Source organism: Herpailurus yagouaroundi, unplaced genomic scaffold, assembly GCF_014898765.1.
Source record: "Herpailurus yagouaroundi ecotype Mexico unplaced genomic scaffold, PumYag 141, whole genome shotgun sequence".
NCBI lineage: Eukaryota > Metazoa > Chordata > Mammalia > Carnivora > Felidae > Herpailurus > Herpailurus yagouaroundi.
Genome location: NW_024412396.1, coordinates 15,964,848 through 15,986,342, shown reverse-complemented (window position 1 = coordinate 15,986,342; position 21,495 = coordinate 15,964,848). Strand labels below are relative to the sequence as shown.

The 21,495-nt window shown below is 35.9% G+C and overlaps 1 protein-coding gene across 1 annotated transcript in view; it reads right to left on the bottom strand.

Annotated features, from left to right (window-relative positions):
- Positions 1-21,495, bottom strand: part of TTC6 (tetratricopeptide repeat domain 6) — a 209,369-nt gene that overhangs the window by 74,851 nt on the left and 113,023 nt on the right. The window contains exons 7-9 of the mRNA XM_040476984.1: positions 20,133-20,237; positions 9,095-9,184; positions 6,449-6,523 (exon numbers count right to left, since the gene is read on the bottom strand). Of these exons, the coding sequence (XP_040332918.1) occupies positions 6,449-6,523; positions 9,095-9,184; positions 20,133-20,237 (270 nt within the window). The remainder of the gene's footprint in view (positions 1-6,448; positions 6,524-9,094; positions 9,185-20,132; positions 20,238-21,495) is intronic.

Here is a 21,495-nt window from a genome sequence, read left to right as displayed (position 1 = left end):
TATATCATATATATCATATCGATATATCATATCGAAAACTTTCCTGCTAAGATCAGGAACAAGACAAGGGTACTCACTCTTGCCACTTTTGCTTAACATAGTACTGGACATCTTAGCCAAGGAAATTAGGAAAGAAAAATAGGTATCCAAATTAGAAAAAAAGTAGTAAAACTGTCTCTGTTTGCAGATGACATAATCACATACAGACAAAACTCTAAAGACTCTACCAAAAGACTGTCAGAACTAATTACTGAATTTGGTAAAACTGTAGGTTACAAAATCAACACACAGAAATCAGTTGCATTTCTGTACACTAGCAATGAATTATCGGAAAAATAAATTTTAAAACTCCATTTACAATAGCATCAAAAATAATAAAAGTAGGAATAAATACATTCAAAGAGGTGAAGGATTTGTATACTGAAAATTATAATACGATGATGAAAGAAATTGAAGAAGACACAAATAAGTGAAGGTTATCTCATAAACCAGAAAACTAGTATTTTAAAATGTCCATACTACCAACACCATTAATAGATTCAATATAATCCTTATCAAAATTCCAATGTCACTTTTCAAAGAAATAAATAAAACAATCCTAAAATTCATATGGAACCAGAAAAGAACCTGAATAGTCAAAGCATTCCTGAAAAAGAACAAAGGTGGAGATTTCACAATTCCAGATTTCAAAATTCATTAAGAAACAATAGTAATCAAACACATAGACCATTGGAATAGAATCAAGAACCTAGAAATATCCCATGCATATATGGTCAACTAATATTTGACAAAGAAGCCAAGAATACTCAATGAGGAACTGATAGTCTCTTCAATCAATTGATCTAAGAAAACTAGATATTCATATGCAAAAGAATGAAATTTCCTATCTCACACTACTCACAACAATGAACTCTAACAAATTAAAGATTTCAATTTAAATTCTTAAACTATAAAACTACTAGAAGTAAACATAGGGAAAAGCTATTTGATATTGGCCTTGGTAATGCTTTTTTCAATATGATACCAAAAGTACAAGCAACAAAAGCAAAAATAAACAAGTAGTGGGACTACATCAAACTAGAAAGCTTCTGCACAGCAAAATAAACAATCAGTAAAATGAAAAGCCAACCTACAAAATGGGAAAAAATATCTGCAATCCATCTATCTGAAAAGGGGTCAATATCCAAAATGTATAATAAGCTCTTTTAACTCAATAGCAACAACAACAAAATCCAATTAAAAAATGGTCAGAGCAACCAAATAGAGATTTTTCCAAAGACATGCAAATGGCCAATGGGTTCATAAAAAGATGTTCAATGCCAGTAATCATCAGGGAAATGCAAGTCAAAACTACAATGAGATATCACCTCAAACCTGTTAGAATGGCTATTATAGGGAGGAGTTCCCATGGAGATGGCAATATAGCAAGACCCTGAACTCACCTCCTCCACAGAACACACTAAATTACACCTATTCACACAACAATTCCTCCTGAAGAACTGAAGGCCAACTGAACAGCTTCTGAACAACCAAAGATAGAGAATGACAAAAAAGAACAGCAAGACAGACAAAGACATGGAAACAAAGGGAACTCCCACACCTGATCCTGTACACGGCAGTGGAGAGGGATAGTTCTGAGGAACTGGGAACAGATTTGTCTTTCCTTAGGCACAGAAAAAAAAAGCCACAGTTTAAAAGAGCAACTAGTATATAAAAGAGACAACACTGGACCAAATGGAGGAGGAGCTTTGGGAAGCTCTCCAGGTCAGAGGAACTAGAGGATAACACAGTTTACAGTCCTTCTCCACCTTAAAAGCCTAGATAGAATCAGGGTCTGGATACCATAACTGGTGGGTCCAGTCATCACAGCAAGCTTACGACCTCAGTAAGCCCAGGGTCTGCAAGCCCATGCCAGCCCACAGTGTGCCGGGGCACAGAAAAAAGAGCCAAGGTTTAAAAGGGAAGGAACTGCAGGAATGCTCCCTCCCCCTTCACCTTGAAAGCCTTGCCGAGAATAGGGTCCAGCCCAAGGTTAGCTTGCAAGCTTAGCCAATCCCAGGAACTGCAATCCCAAGGTCCACAAGCCCACACCAGTCCCTGTGGTACTAGAGCACAGAAAATAAACCAGGAATTTTCTTTGGTTGTTTTAGTTCTTCTGTTTTTATTTTTCAATAGTTGTTATTTTTTTAATTGTTTTTTTATTTGTCTTTTTTTTTTTATTTGTTTTGTTTTTATTTTTGCCCCTTTGGGTTTTTTTCCTTTTTTTTAAACATTTATTTATTTTTGAGAGACAAAGAGAGACAAAGCACGAGCAGGGGAGGGACAGAGAGAGAGGGAGACACAGAATCTGAAGCAGGCTCCAGGCTCTGAGCTGTCAGCACAGAGCCGGATGCAGGACTCAAAACAACGAACGTTGAACCTTGAGATCATGACCTGAGCTGAAGTTGGATGCTTAACCAGCTGAGCCACCCAGGTGCCCCATTTTGTTTTTTTTTTTCTTTTCTTTTTTCTTCTTTTCCTTTCTCCCTTTTTTCCTTTCTTTTCTCTTTTCTTTTTTCCTTTTTTATTTTACTTTTATTTTATTATTATTTTCTTCTCTCTGTAAAAAGCCACGGTTTAAAAGAGCAACTGGCATTTACAGCCACAGCTCCAACCAGACAGCAAAAGTCGCCAAGCACACAGTCTGTACAGGGGACACCATATACAAGAGCGACCATTCCTTCAAGTTTAGGAGGAGTAGCTATTCCACCTAGAAACAAATCCAGAAAGTCAAGAAAATGGGGAAACAGAAATATGCTCCAGAAGAAAGAACAAGAAAAAAACTCAGAAAAATAACTAAATGAAAAAGAGATAAGCAATATGCCTGATAAAGAATTTAAATTAATAATCATAAAGTACTCACTGGGATGGACCAAAGAGTGAAGAACTCAGTGAAACATTCAATAAAGAGATAGAAAATACATAAAAAAAAAAACCAATCAGGACTGAAGACTACAAGAACAGAAATAAAAAACATACTAGAGGGAATCAACAGTAGATGAGAGGATGTCGAAGAACGTAACAGTGACCTGGAAGGCAGGGTAATAAAAAGCACACAAGCTGAACAGTAAAATGAGAAAAGAATTTTTTAAAATGAGGATAGATTAAGGGATCTCTTGGATAACCTCAAGTGGGCAAACATTTGCATTATAGTGGTCCCAGAAGATAAAGAGAAGGAGAAAAACATAGAAAACTTATTTGAAGAAATAATAACTGAAAAGTCCCCCAACCTAGGGAAAGAAATAAGACTTCCAAGTCCAAGAAGCACAGAGTTCCAAACAAGATGAACCCAAGGAGGTCCATACCACAGCACATAATAATTAAAATGTCAAAGGTTAGGGGTGCCTGGGTGGCTCAGTCAGTTAAGCATCTGACTTTGGCTCAGGTCATGATCTCACAGTTCAAGAGTTCAAACCCCAGTCAGGCTCTGTGCTGACAGCTAAGAGCTTAGAGCCTTCTTCAGGTTCTGTGTCTCCCTCACTCTCTGCCCCTCTTCTGCTGTTCTCTTTCTCTCAAAAATAAATAAACATTAAAAAAATTTTCTAAATAATAATAAAATGTCAAAGGTTAAAGATAAAGAGAAGATAAAAGCAGCAAGAAGAAACAAAAAGTTTACCTGTAAGAAAAAAACCTATAAGGCTTTCAGGTGATTATTCAGCAGAAACTTTGCAGGTCTGAAGGGAGTAGCATAATATATTCAAAGTGCTGAAAGTAAAAACCTACAACCAAGAATACTCTATACCGACAAACTTATTCAGATTTAAAGGAAAGATAAAGATTTTCCTAGACGAACAAAAGATAAAGGAGTTTGTGACCACTAAACCATCCTTACAAGAAATGTTAAAGGGATTTAAGTGGAAAACAAATGGCCACAGTTAGACATAAGAAAATTATTAATAAAAAGATGTAAACTATGACAACATATGTATAAAATGTGGAGGAGGGAGTAAAAAGGGACAAGTGAAGGGGAAAAGAAAAAGAAAGCAATGTTTTTTCTTTTTCTTTTTTTTTTAATGTGTTTGAACTTAAATGACCATCAAATTTATATAGACTACTATGTACTTTGGATGTTACATATGAACCCCATGGTAACTGCAAACCCAAAACCTATGATAGATACACAAAAAATAAAGAGGTAGAATGGCTATTATAAAAAAGACAGGAGATATCAAGTGTTGGTAAAGCTATAGGGAAAAGGGAACCCTTGTCCAGTATTGATAAGAATGTAAATTTGTGCAGCCACTAGGGAAACAGTATGGAGATTGCTCAAAAAATTAAAAATAGAACTACCATATGATCCAATCCCACTTCTGGGCATATATCCAAAGGAAATGAAATCAGGACCTTGAAGAGCTATCTTCACTCCCTTATTCCTTGCAGCATTAGTAACAATAGCCAAGATATAGAAACAACCTAGGGGCCCATCAATGGAATAATGGATAAGAAAATGTGATGTATATATATTTGCATATATATAATGGGATATTATTCAGTCATTAAAAAAGGAACTTCAGGATGTTTGGGTGGCTCAGTCAGTTGTGTCCAACTCTTGATTTCAGCTCAGGTCATGATCTTATGGTTTGTGGGATCGTGCCCCACATTGGGCTCTGTGCTGACAATGTGGAGCCTGCTTGGGATTCTTTCTCTCCCTCTCTCTCTGTCCCTGCCCCTCCCCCTCTCAAAATAAATAAATAAACTTAAAAAAAAAAAGGGAAATTCTGCCATTTGCAACAACACGGATGGAACTTCAGGGCATTATGCTAAGTAAACGAAATAAATAAGTCAGAGAAAGATAAATACTGTATAATCTCACTTATACATGGAATCTTAAAAACAACAACTCATAGATACAGAAAAGAGATTGCTGGTTGCCAGAGGCAAGGATTGGGTGATGGATGAAATGGGTGATGACGGTCAAAGGTTACAAAATTCCATTATAAAATAAATAAGTCCTGGGGATGTAATACAGCATAGTCACTGTGGTTAAAATACTGTATTGTGTATTTACAAGCTGAAAAAAAAATTTTTTTTTAAATTGGGAGCACCTGGGTGGCTCAGTCAGTTGAGCATCTGACTTCAGGTCAGGTCATGATCTCACAGTTTGCGGATTCAAGCCCTGCATTGGGCTCTATGCAGACAGCTTAGAGCCTGGAGCCTGCTTTGGATTCTGTGTCTCCCTCTCTCTCTGCCCATCCCCTGCTTGCACTCTGTCTCCCTCTCTCTTTCTCAAAATAATAAATAAACATTAAAAAAATGTTTAAGTTGCTAAGAGTAGATCTTAAAAGTTCTCATCACATGTAAAAAATGTATCACTGTGTTAACTAGACTTGATGTGGTGATCATTTTGCAATACATACTGTTATTGAATTACAATGCTATATACTTGAAACTAATATAATGTTATATGTCAATTATATGCCAATAAAGAAATCCTAAGGATAGTGTGATTGTACAGAGATATAAAACAGAGGAATCAAAAGGTCAGTAAGAAGAGAGAATGTCAGAAATGACAAAGTAAGCAGGCTAATGTTACGCAAGTTAAAAGCAAGTTACAAGCAAGTAACATGGAGGGTCAAGAAAGATTTCTAAGATTTCAGACAGAAAAACAGAAGCTGAAGCTAGATGTCAACGCCACTGAGGGTAAGCACCAGCCACTCCAGGGGCACCGGGGTGGCTGAGTCAGGTAAGCATCCAATTCTTGGTTTTAGTGAGCTCAGGTCATGATCCCCCAGGTTGTGAGATCAAGCTCCATTGTGGGTTCTGCATGGACAGCATGGAGACTGCTTGGGATTCTCGCTCTCCCTCTCTCTCTGCTCTCCCCCAATTGTGCTTTCTCTCTTTATCAAAATAAATAAATTAACTAAAAAAAAAAAAAAAAAACCAAAACCCAGCCACTCCAAAAGGCCTGTGCATTCTTCGTGCAGAGGAAAGTACATTGCATTTAATAAGAGGCGGTGTGGGTTTAACTTCTAGCTCTGCCATTTATCACTTTCTGAACTTTGTTTTTTTCACACATAAAATAAGGATAATATCTGTCTCACCTTACTTCTCTCAGAATATTGTGAAGCTTGAGACCAGACTGGACTAGTGTTCATGAAAATGCTTTAAAACTGTGAGCCCAGTGCAAATGTAGGTCAATATTATAATGGCTTGACTTATAATATATCAAGTAAAGTCAAATTATGAACATGAGATACTTCCAAAAGCTGTTGAAAAGCTGTGTTGGCACCACCAACCACAATTTTACAGGGGCTACCAAATACACACTCAAATCCAAACTTTTAATCAATTCTGAATGAATCAACTCACTATACTATTTCAGGAAAGCAAATCAAAAAAGCATCAATAGTGATTATTACTAGAAATATAAGCATTTCTTTTGAATAATAAAAACCAAAAATGATCATACCTTTAATTGAGGAAATGGTGTGCTGAAACATTTTTGGATACTTTCAAATGATGCAGATTTTTTTAGGAAAAGAAACTGAAATAATCAAATGACAAATATGCATTGACTATAGATACTATTTGGTAAAGTACAATATCATATGACAATTGAATAATTATAAATGCTTAGGTAAATTAATTAAATGCAGAAATGCTAATTAAAATACGCATTCTGACTGACTTTGAAGTCACTGATTTCACAGAGAGGAACAGAACTGAAAATCCATCAGTTAATTTAGAAAAGTGTATAAATAATGGAAACTCTTATTTTTTTAAATTCAACAATACAACAAATACTTACCAAGGCTTTCTGGTTGGTGCAAGGGGCACAAGTGTGTATAAATGTGCCGTAAATATGCTGAGCCATTGATCCCCTTGACACTGAGGCTGCACTAGTAGGACCTGAAGCAGCTACTGTCCCCTGAACAGTCACCTCTTATCATGAGCAACCTCAACCTTTTACTCCACAGGAGCATACAAATATCATCACTTACTGTGAGAGCTATTATATTGTAAGAGTTGGGAAATACTACTATACTAGATAGTGTAGAAAGTACAAAAAAATGACATGTTCCATATCCTCAACCAATGTAATGGTAGAAACATAAAGAAAAGAAAACTGTAATCCAAAGCAGCTGTGGCCCTGACTTCAGATGGTATGAATGAATCTGGTGTAAAAAGAACACAAGATAGGCAGAGTCAGTTCTGAAGGGGACGGGACCTGGATATACTGGCAGGAAGAGGTAGTGCGGGCTGGCCTGTGAAAGGTGGCAACATTCCCATAGACTGAGCTGGAGTTGAGACTATCCCAGGCCAAGGGAACAGCCTAAACAAGCACAGAGAATGCAGCAGGGGCATGGGGGAGTCACCAAGGACTCTGGTGCAGGCAGACCACATAAAAGCAGAAACATAATGGGAGGTAAGCTAGAAAGTCTGGTTGAGGCCAGGTTGTGAGCCTTAATGAAGTACTCTGACTTTATTTGTTAGGTGGAGTTACTCAGTTTGAGACATGAGTGACATAATCCTACTTGTTTTAAGAATATAGCAGGTGGAGCACCTGGGTGGCTCAGTCGGTCAACTGTCCATCTTTAGCTCGGGTCATGATCTCATGGTTCATTGGTTCAAGTCCCGCTGTTGGGCTCTGTGCTGACAGCTCGGAGCCTGGAGCCTGCTACAGATTCTGTGTCTCCCTTTCTCTCTGCCCCTCCCCTGCTCATGCTCTGTATATCTCCCTCTCAAAAATAAATACACATGTAAAAATTAAAAAAAGAAAGAATAAAGTAGAAGGCAGTAGGAGGATGGAGGAAGAAGCAGCTACTAAAACTGGGAATAGCTGACAGGCAGGTGTACATAGTGCTACTAACATAGTCTAGAAAGTGCACGTGGCACTCCAAACTAGAAGGTGACGTTCACTGGTTCAATTATTCTTTATGTGATGGTCACTGCTCTAGGTGATACGGATAAAAGAGTGAAGAAGAGTGCTATGACCCCAGGCTGGTGAGGAATAAAATGATCAAACATACATATGGACAAATATTTAGTAAGTGCTATAAGGAAAATAGCAAAAAAGTGATCTATATTAACATTATCCCCTCCAAAAAAAAAAAAAAAGTATTACCTAACTGTATGGGGGATAAAGGAGGAGTCATAGACATATCTTTAACCTAGTTAACTGACCAGAATAGGATTATATTTGTCCCAAGGCACCAAGACTTTCCACTATGTGTCATTCAGCATCCCAAGATATCATCAAGGAGCAGAGGGCTGAAGGCACTAATGAAAGAAAAATAAAACTGTTTCTTGTTTGTCCCCCATAAAGTGAAGGGCATTTATTAAACCAGTTATGTATAGTTTATACCTTTCTTCTTCTCTTAGTTTCTCTCAATCATTGTCTCTTTTCTATCCAATTATGTATATTATTTAATTAGTTTACTTGTATACACTACAGTGATAACAAAGCCATAAGCATGAGTCTAATCACCATTTAGAGAATTCAGTTTTACTGTTTCATGGCCATAACCAATGCCCCCATTTGGTCAAAACATTCACAAACATGTTTCTTTAATCATTTAAGACCTAGGCAAGAAGTGATAAATGAGTGTTAAGACTGGAAATTTTCAAAGTTTTTTTTAAATTTTTTTTTCAACGTTTATTTATTTTTGGGACAGAGAGAGACAGAGCATGAACGGGGGAGGGGCAGAGAGAGAGGGAGACACAGAATCGGAAACAGGCTCCAGGCTCTGAGCCATCAGCCCAGAGCCTGACGCGGGGCTCGAACTCCCAGACCGCGAGATGGTGACCTGGCTGAAGTCGGACGCTTAACCGACTGCGCCACCCAGGCGCCCCATGGAAATTTTCAAAGTTTTAAGAAAATTCATAGCAGACATTCTGCTATTGATCAGTAAATAACATCTTCTGAGTGTCACAAAGACAACACATTTGAAAAAGAAAGTGTGTCCTCAGCAAAGATACCAGTAATGAATGTTCTGAGGCATTTCCCAGACTAAGGAAGCACCAACAAATAATTTCCAGAACTACTAGAAATCATATCTGAGCTGTAGGCAGATAAAGCAACCAACCCACAATTTAAAATAAAAATCACACGTACCCTAGAACTTCTGCTATGCCGATTTAAAGCGACACTTTCCTTGCTTTCAGATGAAAATTTCTCAGTTAAAATTTTGCTTGCTTGAACACTCTGTTATAAAAAGATAACAGTTTTAAGTTATATAGTGGAGTACTTTTAAAAACCTTTGATTACCGTTATGTCATAATACAACATTATTACCAAATGTATGGAAAATGTAGAAGTACAGAAAACGTTTACCACAGACATATTAGAAGTCCAGCTACAGCCATAATATTTGGCCAAAACCCACAATTTGGCTTCTGTGTTGGCCATTGGCCAAACAGATTCTTTTACTTTACTTCTGGCAGTACTAATCTCAGGAGCAATCAATGATACTGTGATCCCATAGGTTAGCATTGAATCTATTTAATATGCCAATATCAGAATTATGAATAAGATATTATTTGGATTTACTGTCAGTATATGACTATTCTCTGTCAGATATAAGTAAGCATTCTAAATTTTTACTGGGATGGAAAGCTCCTTAAATGCTTTACAATTCAAACCCTTTCCATCAACTAAGTTATATATGTATACTTATTGTTGTAAGGGTAAATTATTATTAAGTGTGTTATTCTTCTATATTATAATCAGTGATTTGGATATATAGAAACAACTAGAAGATCTAAGTTTGACAGCCTGGTGTAGTCATGAGTTAAATCATACTGCTACTTTGCTGAAATTTTTAGGTCTCAAACAACTAACATTTCAAAATCAAACAATATGTATTCAATAGGAAATTAAGCTTTTAAAACTACCAGGAAATTATCACTGAGAATGGAACAGATATGGAGAAGGCTATGGGTAATTTAGGAATTACCAGCACTGATTTTTATTTATCTTCTAGTGTATTTTTATAACATAGCTATAGCACAGTATAAGCTAAGAGAATTACTAAACATAGCAGAAGGCTACCTGGGGTCACCATTACTCTTCAAAGACAAACTATGTGATATACAAGGAACTATTGGAACTATTGGAACTATTTTGTCATATGCTTACACAAAATATGATGGAATAGCAGCTATTATATATTTAAGAAAATTCTTTTAACAATAACAAAAGACAAAAACCATAATACTGTATTTTACAGATATCAAAACAGCAAAACTTACTAATAATAAATGGTTGCTTTTTAAAAAGAGAACATGGTTCATATATTGGAACCTGACAAGATATTAGCCAAACCAATGTGTCTTGAGAGAGCAAGTATTGCTTATATGATACCTGATGTAACTCCGGAGTTATTGCTCTACTCCAGAGGTATTGCTAAAACTTGTATGCATCCAATAATAGCTGGGATGCAGATAGAAATGGAAACAGTTTTGCTATCTGAAAAGTCAATTATGAGTCTGCTTCTAATTATGGCAGGCTAGATAATTCTGCTGAGGAAAACTAAGAAAGCTACTTGTAGTATGAAAAACACAATCTTCAAAGCATCAAAAAGCTAACATGATGATGAACAGATACTGGGCCAAAATCTAAGAAAAGGCAAGAACCTGGAAAAGTAAGCCCAGTATTCAAGATGCTTTTGTTATGATACTTGCCAAAGCAGCTGCAAGTCTGAGTTACAGATTGACGAATTCTTGGGGCAAGGGTGATAGAAATTGAAGCCCAGAACTTACCTAAGTTATGGAACTTGATTTATTTATAGATTATTTATTTATTTATTTATTTATACACAAATGTAATACACTGTATAATATTGTACATATACAAAATATACAAGTATCCAAGGCTACAGGAGATGCTACATGCTCAGATTTAAAGTGAAAAGAAGCATGGGTGCCCGGCGGGCTCAGTCAGTAGAGAATGTGACTCTTGATCTCAGGGTCCTGAGTTCAAACCTCACATTGGGCATGGAGCCTACTAAAATAAAATAAAATAAAATAAAATAAAATAAAATAAAATAAAAGTTTTTTTTTCAATTTTTTTTTTAACGTTTATTTTTTTTTTCAACGTTTATTTATTTTGGGGACAGAGAGAGACAGAGCATGAACGGGGGAGGGTCAGAGAGAGAGGGAGACACAGAATCGGAAACAGGCTCCAGGCTCTGAGCTGTCAGCACAGAGCCTGACGCGGGGCTCAAAATCATGGGCCGCGAGATCGTGACCTGAGCCGAAGTCGGATGCTTAACCGACTGAGCCACCCAGGCGCCCCAAAATAAAATAAAAATTTTAAACCTCTTTTTCAAAAAAGAATGGTAGTAAGTAACCTTTGTGTAGACTTTCAGCCTCAGTTCTATCACAAGGGTGGTCAAAGAAATTCAAGCCTCAACTTTAGACTAAAACTATTTCTGAGGGCTAACTTCTGACAAGAAGTTTCACTGGAGAAAAGAAATGCCATTGTTAGTCTCAAACGTTTCCTAAAAATAACATTTTAAATACAATAATAAACATTTAAAGATAGGTACACAAAGAAATAAAACACTAGAACATAACAGATTTGGGAAAAAAATAAATATTCTAAAAAGAAAAACAAAAAAACAAATTTAAAAATACAGTAAACAAGTTTAACAGTATCTTAGACACAACTGAAGAAAGAATTTATGAACTTGAACTATAAGATAGACCAGAAGGGAAATTACCCGGAATCCAGCATCAAGAGAAAAAAAAAAAAAAAAGAAGTTAATATGTATGATTAAAATCCCAGAAAATGAAAGAAAGAATGGACAGAGGCAATATTTGAAGAAGTCATAACTAAAAATTCTCCATAGTTGATGAAAGACATCAAAGTATGCATTCAAAAATCCCAGAGATTCCAAAGCATAAATAAAAAGAAATCTGCCCCTAGACACACCATTTTGAAAATAGGGGGGAAAAAAGAGAAAAACTTAAAAGTAGCCACTTTGGGAGGAAGCAAGGAGTTGATCACCCTCAAAAAATTCACATTTAAGACCCATTTCTCAACAGCAATAGTGGATGCCAGAAAATAGTAGAACATCATTAGTGTACTAAAAGAATATATCTGCAAAATACATCATACCCAAGTATAATCTCTCTCAACAATGAGCTAATATAAAGACATTTTAAACAAAGAAAAAACAAGATTTTCACCAACTATGGAACTCCCACTTGCCTTAAAGCAAATTCTAAAGGATATATTTTAGGCAAAAGGTAGAATGATGCCAGACAGAAAGATCTGAGATACTAGAGAGAGAAAAAGAAAGAAAGAAAGAAAGAAAGAAAGAAAGAAAGAAAAGGAAAGAAAAAAGAAAAGAAGAGAGAGATAATTATATTTTATAAAATATTAATAACAATGTTTTGAGGGTTTTAGAAGATAAATATCTAATAAAATATGAAAGTAAAAACATACTAAGTCAAAAGGGGGTAAATGGAATTGAAAGGTTTTAAAGTCACTGAATTTTCCTGGAAGAGTATAAAGAGTATAAAGGTATTGATCAACATCAGATCTTGATAAGTTAAAGATGTCTGTCGAGGGAAATCACCATAAGAATAAGAAACAGTAGGGGCGCCTGGGTGGCGCAGTCGGTTAAGCGTCCGACTTCAGTCAGGTCACGATCTCGCGGTCCGTGAGTTCGAGCCCCGCGTCGGGCTCTGGGCTGATGGCTCAGAGCCTGGAGCCTGTTTCCGATTCTGTGTCTCCCTCTCTCTCTGCCCCTCCCCCGTTCATGCTCTGTCTCTCTCTGTCCCAAAAATAAATAAACGTTGAAAAAAAAATTTAAAAAAAAAAAAAAAGAATAAGAAACAGTACACTTACTTCCAAAATAGGGATGATAAAACACAATTTTTTGAAATAGAAAAAGTAAAAATAAAACCAGAATATATTATATCCAGACCACTGACTTTTTAAAAAAAAATTAACAAAAAGATAAATTTAGGAAAAGGAATAAAAGAAGAAATAAACGCAGAGTCAATAAAAAACACAAAGTATATGGTAGAATAAAACAAAAAAATATCAGTAATCATAATATATATATAAACATGTTAAATACACCTTTAAAAAGTAGGGCACACAGACCTTTGTATCTAAATACCATTTCCCATTCAAAGGAACAAGGATTCTTTGAACAAAGGTCTGATTCCAGTTGCGATGTATGGAAAGTGTCCTAGGCCATCTTTTTGTGTCAGAAAGTCCTCCTGGATCCTTTTTCTTCTAGTCATTGGTGTGAACAACCATCAGCACTGATATGCTTTTGGACCACCTTTCTAACAGGTTACTCCATCATCACCAGTTGTAACCAGTCCTGGTTACAAACCAATCTTGCTACAATTCTTACTTCTGTTCCAACAATTCTGCCTACTCTCAATTCCTTCTATTCACATTTTCTAAATACAAAGACAGAAAAATACATGCCCCTCCTTTATAAACACAGAGTTTGTGTTTGTACTCATTACAGTATATTGCAGTAATATTACATAGTATTCCTATTACCTCCCAGCTGTGTTAGTTCAGTTAGAAGCAGATACGACCAGTGGAAGACACAGAGAGAGGGAGCAGTAAGAAGCCTTCAGACCATGATGCAGTCTGACACCTGTGAAAGAGGAAGAGAGAGGAAGGAGTGAGTAGCAAGAGCCTCAGATCACAGAGCAGTTCTGAGCCAGGCAGATGGAAAGTTCTGGAGCCAACGCTTCCTGTGAAAACAACCCTCCATCAAGCAGGAATGGGGTCAACACTAGCAAACCCCTTGTGTTCAGCCACTGGCTAGGAGCAGCCCAGAGGAAAAATGGCCTTGATGCAAATGCCCTGATGGATCTACAGGACAGCAGCTGGAGGCTGGCGGTCATGTATGCTTATGTCAATGGATTCTCTTGAAGGAGATGTAAGCATCACATTTTCATGGATGCCATGCCTATTTTTGCAAATTAATATTTACCAATGTTTTACATTAAGGCAATCTTTTGTATCCTTTATGTTATGAACTTTCTTGTTTTAGCTCATCCATCACATATTTCCCCCCAAAATATTATCTTCTGAAATAAATTAAAAGTTTAGACTACACTTAAGGAAATGCAAATATACACATCAATCTTCCAAGATTTAAATTATACATATACTTTGGGAATTCCAAATAGAAAAATTTACAAAGATATATGTGCAAGTGTGGTTTGTAGGGAAGGGGTTGTCTTTGTTTTGGTTTTTGGTTTTTGTGTTTTGTTTTTGTTTTTGCTTTTGTTTTTTTGATGCAGCCTCAGCTGAGATCCTCACTCAAACAACATGACAGATCTTGAGCCAGAACCTTCCAGTTAGGCCAGAAACAGTGGATTCCAGACCCTCAGAAACTGTGTGAGATAGTAATAGTTTGTCGTTTTAAGCTGCTACATTTTGGGATAATTTGATCTGCAGCAACGGATAATTAATATGCCCTTCTAAACGGGGTTAGTAGCTATCAGCACCAGAAAGAGGTAAGGAAAAGGGTAAGGGAACAGATGGGAAACGAGGGATATTTTTTTGAATGAAGACATAATTAGTACCTTTCTCTTTGGGTTCATAGGAAGGTCAAATGAAATAATACAGGAGAGGTGCCTGGCACAGTGTCTGGCTCATAGTAAATACTCAATAAATGAGAATCAACAGAAGCATGTTTTAAGCAAAATAATCAAGATGAAGAATATAGATTATGTGATTCCACACACGGAAAAACATTAATTTGCATATATTTGCATTACATAAATGAAAATGAACGTGTTTGAAAGGATACACACAATGTAGTTTATAATTGTTAACTTCAGAGAGAAGAGATCCAGGAAAGAACAGCATTCAAGGTGGGGAGTGACCTTTTTGCCATACACAGCTGTATCATTTGACTTTTTTCTGCACGAAAGTATTCACCCACTATCGTGCAAGTTCTTAAATAATTTTAATTGGCCTTGTTACTCAGAACAGCAAAAAACAATAAAATTGCTAAAGGAAACAATGGTGGTTTAACAAAAAAAAAAACAAGATAGAAGATTTTTAAAAGACAGAAACCACAGAGTAACAACAATAATAATACCAGCAAGACCAAATTAACCATATACTACTTACGTGGTTCGTCTGAAACAAAGCAAAAATTTAAAAAAATAAAAAAGAACAAGGATCAAAATGAAAATACTCCTTAATACAAACAGAAAAGAACACAGGGATGGCCATATTACAGTAGAATTCCAGCATTAAAAAAGCCAAAGTAGACCATTTAAAATTGAGACAGAATTCATAAGAAAGGTAAAACATTGCTAAATTCATAATAAAGATAAAACAGCTTCTAATTGCAAAAAGTAAATAAAAACTACTGGTAACACATGAAGAAATAGATTAAAACAACTGCAATAAAAAATCTTCAAGAGTGTTTTTTAAATCAAGTAAAAGAAATATGCCACAGAAGAATGGACTAATATAACAATGTAACAACTATATCTATTGTTAACTGAGCACTGACTTTTCATTAGGCAATATGCTACAACCTCTCATTAAATTCTCAGAACACCCACTTTACATACAAAAAAAAAAACCCAAAAAAACAAAAACAAAAAAACAAAAACGAGACTTGTGGAAACTAAAGATTATCCAGGAAGTGAGTGGCATTCAAATCCAAGATGGATTGGAAAGCCTGTGCTCTGCTTAGTGCTGCCACAAAATGGTCACAACTTAGAATACCATTGAATTAATAGACAATATTGGGATATGTAGGATACCACCAAGCAAATACCAATAAATTCCAAGACACTGATATTCTAAAGAATATATTTTACTATGTTAATAAGGATAAAGAATAAAATTAAAATAATGCCAAGTCAGAACAGTTCTAAAAACACTTTCCCACATAAATCATGTATCAAAAACAGAATGAAAATGGCAATACAAATTATTTAGAAAATAAATGAACACACTATAAAAATTTATGAAATGAGATCAAAATCTTACATAGAAGAAAATTCATGAAGTACTTATATTACTTAAGAAAGATAAAGATATTCATTCAATTATAAATCAACACAAGAAATTAGAAAAATGCCCAAATAGAAATGTCAACCTTCTATAGAAAGCAGGAAGCCAACAACCAAAAAATTTTCAAAAATAGAAGTATATGAAGAATATACTTCTGAATATAAAAATTCAGAGCGGCAAAAATTGAATTAATCTGGAAGTGTAGAAAAATCTAACAGCTAGGGGATCCTGTACTATAAACCTTGCTAAAAAAAAAAAAAAAATTAAAGGTATGATTTGATACTGGTGTGAGTATAGTAATTTGAGAAGTAGAGACTAAAGCATTTGTAATTGAAAACAAATGAGAATGGGGCGCCTGGGTGGCTCAGTCTGTTAAGCGTCTGACTTCGGCTCAGGTCATGATCTCACTGTCTGTGAGTTCGAGTCCTGCATCGGGATCTGTGCTGACTGCTCAGAGCCTGGAGCCTGTTTCAGATTCTGTGTCTCTCTCTCTCTCTGACCCTCCCCCGTTCATGCTCTGTCTCTCTCTGTCTCAAAAATAAATAAACGTTAAAAAAAATTAAAAAAAAAAAAAAGAAAACAAATGAGAAAAGATAAAATAAACTCATTTAAAAAATATTCTTAGAAAGAAAAAATTCTCAAAAATATGATTAGGAATGGGAAAGAAAGGGATGCAACATTAGAAATAAAGATTAACCATTAGAAATGGTTAAGCATAGGGGTGCCTGGGTGGCTCAGTCGGTTGAGCAACTGACTTCGGCTCATGATCTCACGGTCTGTGAGTTCGAGCCCCACGTTGGGCTCTGTGCTGACAGCTCAGAGCCTGGAGCCTGCTTCAGATTCTGTGTCTCCCTCTCTCTCTGCCCCTCCCCTGCTCATGCTCTATCTCTCTCTCTCTCTCTCTGTCAAAAATAAATAAACATTTAAAAAATTTAAAAAAAGAAAGAAACGGTTAAGCGTCCTACTTGATTTGGGCTCAGGTTATGATCTCACAGCCATGAGCTCTGTGCTGGGTGTGAAGCCTTCTTGGGATTCTCTGTCTCTTCCCCCTCTCTGCTCCCTCTCCTTGTGTCTCTCAAAATAAATAAACATTTAAAAAAAAGAAATAAAGATTAACCCTGAAGAGACAGCATATTCATACGCCACATATAATTTATACATCTCAATCAAACAGTTGGCTTTCTGTAAGAACGAAATGACTCAAGAAAAAATACTTATCATTGAACAACCCAAGAACAAGGAACCCTTGTGCACTATTGGAGTGTATGCAAACTGGTGCAGTCACTATGGAAAACAGTATGGAGGTTTCTCAAAAAACTAAAAAGAGAGGCATGCCTGGCTGGCTCAGTTGGTATAGCAGCAAACGCTTGATCTTGGCATAGTGAGTTTGAGCCTCCAGTGGATGTAGACATTACTTTTAAAAAATTGAAAACAGAATTACAATATGATCCAGTAATTCCACTACTGGACTTAAGAATATGAAAACACTAATTCAGAAAAATATATGAACCTCTATGTTTAGTGCAGGATTATCTACAATAGCCAATTTACAGAAAAAGCCCAAGTGTCCATTGACGGATAGATAAAGAAGAGATGGTATATATATACAATGGAATATTACACAGCCATAAAAAAGAACAAAATCTCGCCACTTGCAACAACAAGAATGGAGCTACAGAGCATAATGCTAAGTGAAATAAGTCGGTCAAAGAAAGACAAATACCATGTTCTTCCACTCATATGTACAATTTAAGAAATAAAACAAACAAAGGGAAAAAGAGAGAGAGAAACCAAGAAACAGACTCTTAGCTATAGAGAACAAACTGATGGTTACCAGAGGGGAGGTACGTGGGGGGATGGGTGAAATAGGTGATGGGGATTAAAGAGTACACTTATCATAATGAGCACTGGGTAATGTACAGAATTGTTAAATCACTATATTTTACACTTGAAACTAATAAAACCCTGTGTGTTAACTATACTGGAATTAAAATAAAAAATAAATTAAAATGAATAAAAAAAAGTGAACAACCCAAAAATTAGAAAAGAAAAACTTCTCTGTTTTCAATGACTTAAGCACACATTTATTCCAATATTCTTTTATACATGTTTGTAAACACATCTTAATTAAGGAAGATGTTACTTGAAAACATATTATATTCAGTGTAGTTTCAATGAGATAATAAGCATAGGACTTTTCTTTTTTTTTAAGTTTTTATTTAAATTCCAGTTAGTTAATATACAGTATAATATTATAGAAAAGAAAAAATTCTAATTGTCAAACAATTACTTTCCCAAATGGTTCAGATGTTTCCACTGAGTTCTTCCAAATTTTCTAGATTATTTTATGCTATATCAGTTTCAGAATATTTTTAAAAAAATGAATTCCTACCCAATTAACTTCATGAAGCAAGAATAAACCTGATGGGAGAATGCAACAAAGAAAAAAAGACATTTCATACATATTTCACCATGAGTATACATTAAAAATAAAGTATTGCCTTACAGAATTCAACATAATATTTAACCAAGTAATCTAAAACATGTAAAGATGTTTCAATATTAACATTCAGAATAGATCCAATATGAATGCAATTCCATCCCTGTCTTGGTTGCAGGGAAGCTAAGTGGTAAACTGATTATTCTATTTCATGCAACATCATGTGTGGACAGAATTTTTTATTTAATTTTACCTCTATTACACAAGAAGGGTAATATACCCTTCTTATGCTCTCCCTATGATTTCTTCAATTTTTTGTTTTATCATGATCTGAGTTTTAGTAAGCTGCCCCAAATACCATGGAAATAAAATAATCCTAAATACTATTAAAAATTTAAGCACAATAATGTTAACCACAGAACTGTTTTAAAAGGAAAAAAATAAAAAGAAAGGAGAAAAGGGGAGAAAAGTAGAAGAAAAGAAGGAAGATGAAGGATTTTTGAGAATGAAAGAAAATGGACCAAAAAACAGGTAGTAATTGTCTTGAGGGAGAAGAATAATAGTTGCATTGGGCTTTCTTCTCTTGACTTTTCTAATTTTTAAAATAATCAGTATATTGGGGCGCCTGGGTGGCACAGTCGGTTAAGCGTCCGACTTCAGCCAGGTCACGATCTCGCGGTCCGTGAGTTCGAGCCCCGCGTCGGGCTCTGGGCTGATGGCTCAGAGCCTGGAGCCTGTTTCCGATTCTGTGTCTCCCTCTCTCTCTGCCCCCCCCCCACCCCGTTCATGCTCTGTCTCTCTCTCTCTCTCTGTCCCAAAAATAAAAATAAACGTTGAAAAAAAATTAATAAAATAAAATAATCAGTATAACATACTGTGAGAGCAAACAAACACTCTTTAAGGGAAGAAGAGAAAAGAGAACTCTATTGGGTGGCATTAAATTAACTAAAAGTACACTTAAAAAAATTTTTTTTAACGTTTATTTATTTTTGAGACAGAGAGAGAGACAGAGCATGTATGGGGGAGGGGCAGAAAGAGAGGGAGACACAGAATCGGAAGCAGGCTTCAGGCTCTGAGCCATCAGCCCAGAGCCCGACGCGGGGCTCGAACTCACAGACCGCGAGATCGTGACCTGAGCTGAAAGTCGGACGCTTAACTGACTGAGCCACCCAGGAGCCCCTAAAAGTACACTTTAAAAAGTAAATGAAAATGACATGAAGATCTTTTAAACAACCCAAGTAGTTCTATATCTTGGAAACTTGGTCGAATAAAATATTTATTCAAAAAGAAAACAGAATAGGGACTCCTGGGTGGCTCAGTCAGTTAAGCCTCTGACTTCGCTCAGGTCGTCTCACGGTTTGAGAGTTTGAGCCCTGCATTGCACTGTCTGCTGTCAGCACAGAACCAGCTTCAGGTCTTCTGTCTCCCTCTCTCTCTGTCCCTCCCCAGCCTGTACTCTCTCTCTCAAAAATAAATAAACATTAAAAAAAAGCAGAATAATCTTATTGACTGGCTAGAGTGACATGGATAAGTACAACACTATAAGACCATCCAATCAGTCTTAATTATGGCAACAGTTGTCTGACAATTTACAGAGCAACTGTCCAGTAAAATTTAATGTCATAATCAATTATACAATTTAATTATTAAACAACCAAAAAAAGAGAGAAAAGTCATTCAGTGTGTTACCTCATATTTTGGATATAGAATTTCCTTCATAACAGATACTGGAACAGAGAATTTGGGTGAAGTTGGATTCCAAAACAACTTCGTACATCCTGGATAAGCAGACACCTTTGGAAATAAAATGAAAGGTTAGTAAAAACCAGCAAATGATCTCTAGTGTAAAGACCCAAACTTCTGTCAAATGTGTTCCTAGTTGCCCAGATAGTGAGTTGATTGGTTCCATAACCACTGAACGTCTGGGAAAGGCAACTTTTCACACCCACCAGATTAGCAGAAATGTAGAGTTGGCAATTCCAACAAATGTCAACGATGTGGGAAAACTAGTAGAACCACAATGGAGACAAACCAGCCGTTTCTAGTAAAATAGAAAATGTACATGCCACATGACCCAGCAATTTCACTTCCCACTGTATACTCTAAGAAAGTTCTTACACATGTGCATGAAGAGACATGTACAGGGATGTTCATGCAGCATATGAAATAGCAAAAAAGAAAACCCAATCTAAATGTCCATTAATAGAAAAACAAATTAATAAAATATGGCATATTCACATAACTAACACTATAAGGCCATTCAAGCCCAAAAATTATAAACCACAGATGGATCTTAGGAGCACAGTATTGACAGCAAAATAAGCACCTTTTAGAAAGTGTCATTTACGTAAAAGTGTCTAGACCACACAGAACTATAGTATTTATTATTTAGTGTCACATATATATCTAATAAAGTATAAAATCATGAACTAGAAAGACTGCAATTATAACAGTAACTGCTGTTGGGTTAGGAGGAAGAGAAATGAAATTAGAAAGAAGTGCAAAATGACATTATTTTTTTAATTTATTTTATTTAAAAAATATGAAACAAGTACGACAAAAAGTTAAAACAAATTCTTGACAAAGTGTCACCAGTTGTATGTTAGTTTGGTTTCTATATTTGTTTATTCAAACTTTTTCAAAATAAAACTGAATCAGGCAAAGGTGAATTTTTAGGGAGGTGAAACTATCCTGCATGATACTGGAAATGTGGCTATATAACATGATGCATTTGTAAAAACCCACTGAACTTTAGAGCACAAACAGTGAACCTTTGTGTACAGAAATTTTAAAAAAATTATTTAGGGGGGAGCATGGGTGGCTCAGTCAGTTAAGCAACGACTCTTGATTTCAGCTCAGGTCATGATCTCACGGTTCGTGGGATTGAGCTCCAATTTGGTCTTTGTGCTAAGTGTGGAACCTGCTTAGGATTCTCTCTCTCTCTCTCTCTCTCTCTCTCTCTCTCTCTCTCTCTCTCTCTCAAAAAAAAGAAAAGGTAAGAAAAGAGGAAAGGAAAGGAAAGGAAAGGAAAGGAAAGGAAAGGAAAGGAAAG